The sequence below is a fragment of the Ambystoma mexicanum genome, chromosome 6p (genome assembly GCF_040938575.1).
Source record: "Ambystoma mexicanum isolate Mex_15411 chromosome 6p, UKY_AmexF1_1, whole genome shotgun sequence".
Classification (NCBI taxonomy): domain Eukaryota; kingdom Metazoa; phylum Chordata; class Amphibia; order Caudata; family Ambystomatidae; genus Ambystoma; species Ambystoma mexicanum.
Window position 1 is genome coordinate 469,608,192 of NC_090935.1, and position 4,811 is coordinate 469,613,002.

Genomic DNA, 4,811 nt, shown 5'->3' on the forward strand with positions numbered 1-4,811 from the left:
ACGTCCAATTCTCAATGGTCACCGGGACCCTTGGGCGTGAAGCCAGTTCCCTCTCTACTTCCTTAGACCCCTCCTTTGCTCTCACTTCCCTATGGAGCAATTTAAAGACATCCACCAATTCCCCTGCCTGAATCTTCTCCCTGGACGCTGCCCTCAAGTGCGCCCCCAATGGTTTTGTTATCCCCATGTATGGCCATTTGTTCCCCTTTCTTTTCACTTCACACTCCTTATCCTTTCCAGCTTGCACTTCGAGCACCAATGGCTCCCTCACCTTGTCCGTTTGGACCTCCACCGAGCAAATGCTCTTTTCACCCCCTTCGGCTCCAATGGCCTGCACACCAACTTCCTTCCTTACACCTGGAAAACCAGCCCGTTCCTCCCCCGACCACCTACTTGTAACCCCTCTCTGCCATGCAGATGACCATTCCCTTTCCCGCTCACCTCTTTCCACACCTGCCGCCCGTAGTCTGGCGTCCACACCGATGCTCCTCCTCTCCTTCCATAGAGGGCTCCTACCCTTAAATAGCATTGCGGATGCGCGCTCATGCCCAGTTTGAGTTGATGATCTTCATGCGAGCCCGGGGCGTCCGCCCCGCCACCCCTTTGACGTCTTCTCGGCGGGGTTGTGGGAAACCCTCGCCTGGTCCTCTTCTCTCGGGCGAGGCGTTCCGACCTCCACCCTGGAATCCTCATTGCTAGGGGCTGTACTGCACCCTCTAGGCTTTCCTTGCGCTAACCGAGGAGGGGCCGTTGTAAAACTCCCTACCTCCCCCTGACCAGCGGGGGCTGCACAGCGCCCTCCGCCCTCACTCCTCCTACCCGGGGGGGCCGTTCCGCGCCCCATTCCGACCTCCTCAAATTGATGGGGACCTCTCCCTCCTTTTCCCACCTGCACTCTTCCGCAGGTATTTGCCCCCTTTTCCCCTCTGTCCAGATTGCCCCACTCTGCGCCCCATCACTCCCACTGACATCACTCTCCTGCCATCCGTCGCTGCCCTACGCTGCGGCCTGCACCCCCCCCCCCCACCTCCCCTTCTCCCGAAACCTCCACTACCGCCCCTTCAAGCTGGGCCTTAGATGCCCTGTTAATAATTTCTAGGGCCTCCCTCGCACCCTGGCATCCACCCAGCCCTTCTTACTAGCTCCCTGTCCCAGCATAGTGCCCAGATAAAATGACAGTGCACTCAATAATCCCTTTAATCTTACATCTACCCACTAAACCCCCGAGCCAGCCCTTCCCGTGGGAACTTACCCAGTGCAAAGGAAAGCCCCGAAAGGGGAACTAATCTAAGAAATAAAGGTATCCCAGAATGTTAATTAACCTAATTCCACATAAAATTACCCCAAAGAGACCATTGTATGCTTTATTTCGCTATTATTCTTATATATATATATATTTTTTTTTCTATTTTAACCTCTTTAAACTAACCTTTACCCAGACAAAACTTCCTCCTTATTTTCTGACAAAATGCCCCCCAAAAAGAAACAAACCCCAAAAACCAGGAGCCACAGCACAGCCTTGAAACCCTTGTGTATAGGAGCGTTTGAAATGCCATATCATATCCCTGCTGCTGAAAAAACCCCTACCCAAACCCCCCTCCCTACTCGCCTACTGTGTTTCCGTTTATTTATTTATTTATTTATTTATTTATTTATTTATTTTAATCTAACTGGGCCCCACCGTGCCCTTCCACCACCACAGCCTGCCCCCTGGTGGCTCACCCGCCGCACCGCAGGGCCTAGCAGCCCACTACCTGAAAGAGAGAGCGGCCCCTTTAAGAGGACCGCTCTGCCCCCTCCCTTCAGCAAGCCCGCACCGCGCGCGAGGACCAGGGAAGCCCGGCACGCAACGGCTCCAACAACGGACCCCCCAGCCGACCCATTGCCCCCTAACGCCCACCAAGAGAAGCGGGGACGGCACCTGATCCTAACAAACCCCCGTGACCACACTAAACCCAACGAGGGATGCACCTCACAGCGGCGCTCCTGCACCCTCCCCGGCAACCCGAAACCACAAGAAAACCGCGGCCCCAGCTGGCGCGACCCGCCCTCCCTGATCCCAAAACCACCGACGGCTGCTCCGGTAAGCTACCATGGGTTAAAATAAATCATCGGTTTACGTTTCAGAGACTCGCTCCGCGCCTGTTCATAACTACGCACCAGTTCTCGAGTGACGGGCGCGTGCACTGTCGCCCCGCGAAAAGGAAACGCAGAATTCAGTGTAAACCATTCATTGCACGGCCCCTCCCTCGGAAGCTGCGCATTTCCCCAGATTGGAGAACGTAGCGATGAGGCCAATTGCCAAAGATCACAGAATGTCGGCTACATGGAAACGCCGGGATTAAAGCAACCGACCATTGGAAGGCACAAAGCCCTCATCAAACAGCCCCGACGAGGGATTCAAAGGCCCTACATCGAGAGGAAGCGGCTCCGGTAAGCAGGGGGGTATATACAGTACCCCCCTAATATGCGGAGTCCGCAAGCAACACCCCTTTTATTTTATTTTATTTTTTTTATTTTTTTTTTTTTATAACGCCCGCCGACACACCTCCACCCTCCCCTACTAAACCTATCCCTGCCACCAAAACCCCTGCTATCCCCTACCTCCTCTCCTACCGCGACCCTAGGCCTAGCTACAGGGAAGGCTCGGGAGCAGGCGACAGGACAATCATCAAGTCCTAACCGTCGCCTGCCTCCCGAACCTTCCCTGAGCCCTTAAATACCCCCCCAGGAGGCGCTCTGCCCCACGGCCACTCGCTGGCCATGTGCATCGCCAAAAAACTCCCCGGGGGGAAACGCTTCGCGTTCCCCCCGGGGTCCCCCTTCCCACCAAGCAGCTGACAAAGTGAAGATATAATGATGTAATTTCCTGTGATGCCACATCCTGCGATGTCACTTCCCTAAAATCTGGGCACCCACCTGGAAATTCATATGTTTGCTCCACTGTTGATAAGGGCAAGCGATGAATTCCCAGAAACAAAAAAGTGATGTGGTGTATAAACACGAATGTTATAGAAATAAAGTGAATGGGTTTTGAACCACTCCAGTGATAAGCAGCAGCACACATAAGTGTCAAAGTCAATCATTCTAAGGTTCATTTATTGTATGTTATCTGATGAAAAGGCACAGATATGCCCATACAAAAAATAACAGCTGCAAAGGGTAAACTTACAAATGTAAGCTGGTGCTCTGGGCAATGTGTGATATATTGTCATCCAGGCAACTTGACATTGTGTTCTATAAATGGACTTTGTTTTAGCGCGTTTATAAATAACTTCGGGCATCTGATGTGTTAAGAATCCGACTAAAAGTAGCCTAGACTTTCCACAGTGCTGAATGACACAACAGTCTGACTCCACAGCCACAGTGGTGCAGAAACTTTGAGCTCGCAAGCACATTGCTCCTATCAAAGAAAAGGAGCAGTACCCCACAGCGTTCCAGGAATGGATGGCTCCACTGTCCGACACTGGGTGGAAACTCCTGTGCGTTATGGTGACATGTTTTCGGCCAAAAAGCTGGAAGAGCAAACACTGATCCACCGCTTGTTTGCATTGCCGGGGCCGCCGTCGGCAGGTAAACTGAGGGAAAGCGGAAGTGCGGAGAAAACTGAAGTAGAAACAACAGAACCGGCAGACGGAGAAACCAGGGCAAATAAAGCGCTGCCCGGTGGGCACATCCATCTGGATGTGGTGCAGTTTCGTCCTGAGGACATTATGATACAGATTTTCGAAGGCTGGCTCATCGTCAAAGCTCAACATGGCCGCCGGATGGACGAGCATGGTTTTATTTCAAGACGCTTCACTCGGATGTGGAGGTTACCTCCCGGAGTCCTGGCGAAGGATGTGTCCGCCATGTTGTGCCACGACGGCATTCTCACCGTGGAGCTACAGAAACGTGCATGAGCGGATTTCAAAATGCATTTCCCTGAAAGCGTGTTTTAGTTAACTCTAGTGTGTTCGCTGATATAGTGTGAGATTTATATTACGCACTAGTGCCTTGCATGTGCAGTGTTGGTTGTCAAGTTAGGCGTTATAAACCCTGCAGAAAAAACAAAAAACGTAGTGCATATTTCTTCGCAAATTGAGTGATTCGCCTACGGTTCACTTGTGGTAAAACGCAAGGGGTGACAATTTTTGTTGCTGTTAAAATTACAGCACCGCGCATTGTCCGAACAATGTCACTGATGCTTAAATAAATCAGAAAAGGCTGTTACTTCATAATCGCAGATGAAGCGTGAGTAATCTGACCCGCACAATATGCCCTTGAGCGCAAATTAGCGGAAGACGCAGTCTGAGATTTGCAATAAATGACCAAATGAATGTCAGGGACTCCTATTCAGTGGTGGTCGTCCTCTTTTACATTGGAAGCTATTTCTGTGTCATCACTACTGATGAAAAGCTCCCCCCTTAGGGCCTGATGCACAAAATAATGGCGCAATCCCATTGGAAAACTCCCTGTAAATGAGGCCCTTAAGTCCTGTTTTCTGCACTAAAGCCTATCCAGGGACTCTTGAATAGCCTAATTATAGTTTTTCAGATTTCTTGTTTGTATTTTCTCATGGAATTAAAAGAGAGGTTGGAATATCAGAACAACAGTACAGCTTGTTGTGTAGAATACACAAAAACAGAGGCTCTTTCCTGGGTGTTACTAACAATGTAAACGATTTCATAACGTTCTGATAGATGTCTGAATCTTGTCTGGGCTTCAGCAGTGTTTCCTATGGATTTTAAGAATACCAATGATATTGAAGACCAAAATCCGCCCAATATATGTGAACAAAAAAAACAGGGATGATGGTGGATTGGATTGTT

The 4,811-nt window shown here is 50.5% G+C and overlaps 1 protein-coding gene across 1 annotated transcript; it reads left to right on the forward strand.

The window, feature by feature from the left end:
- The first annotated feature begins 3,364 nt into the window (after positions 1-3,364).
- On the forward strand, positions 3,365-4,498 carry HSPB3 (heat shock protein family B (small) member 3). The gene has a single exon (XM_069626541.1). The coding sequence runs from the start codon at positions 3,444-3,446 to the stop codon at positions 3,900-3,902; it is 459 nt and encodes a 152-aa protein (XP_069482642.1). The 5' UTR covers positions 3,365-3,443; the 3' UTR covers positions 3,903-4,498.
- The last annotated feature ends 313 nt before the right edge of the window (positions 4,499-4,811 follow it).

Coding starts and splice junctions, on each gene's coding strand:
- HSPB3 (XM_069626541.1), top strand. CDS start 3,444: ATGGATGGCTCCACTGTCCGACACTGGGTGGAAACTCCTGTGCGTTAT.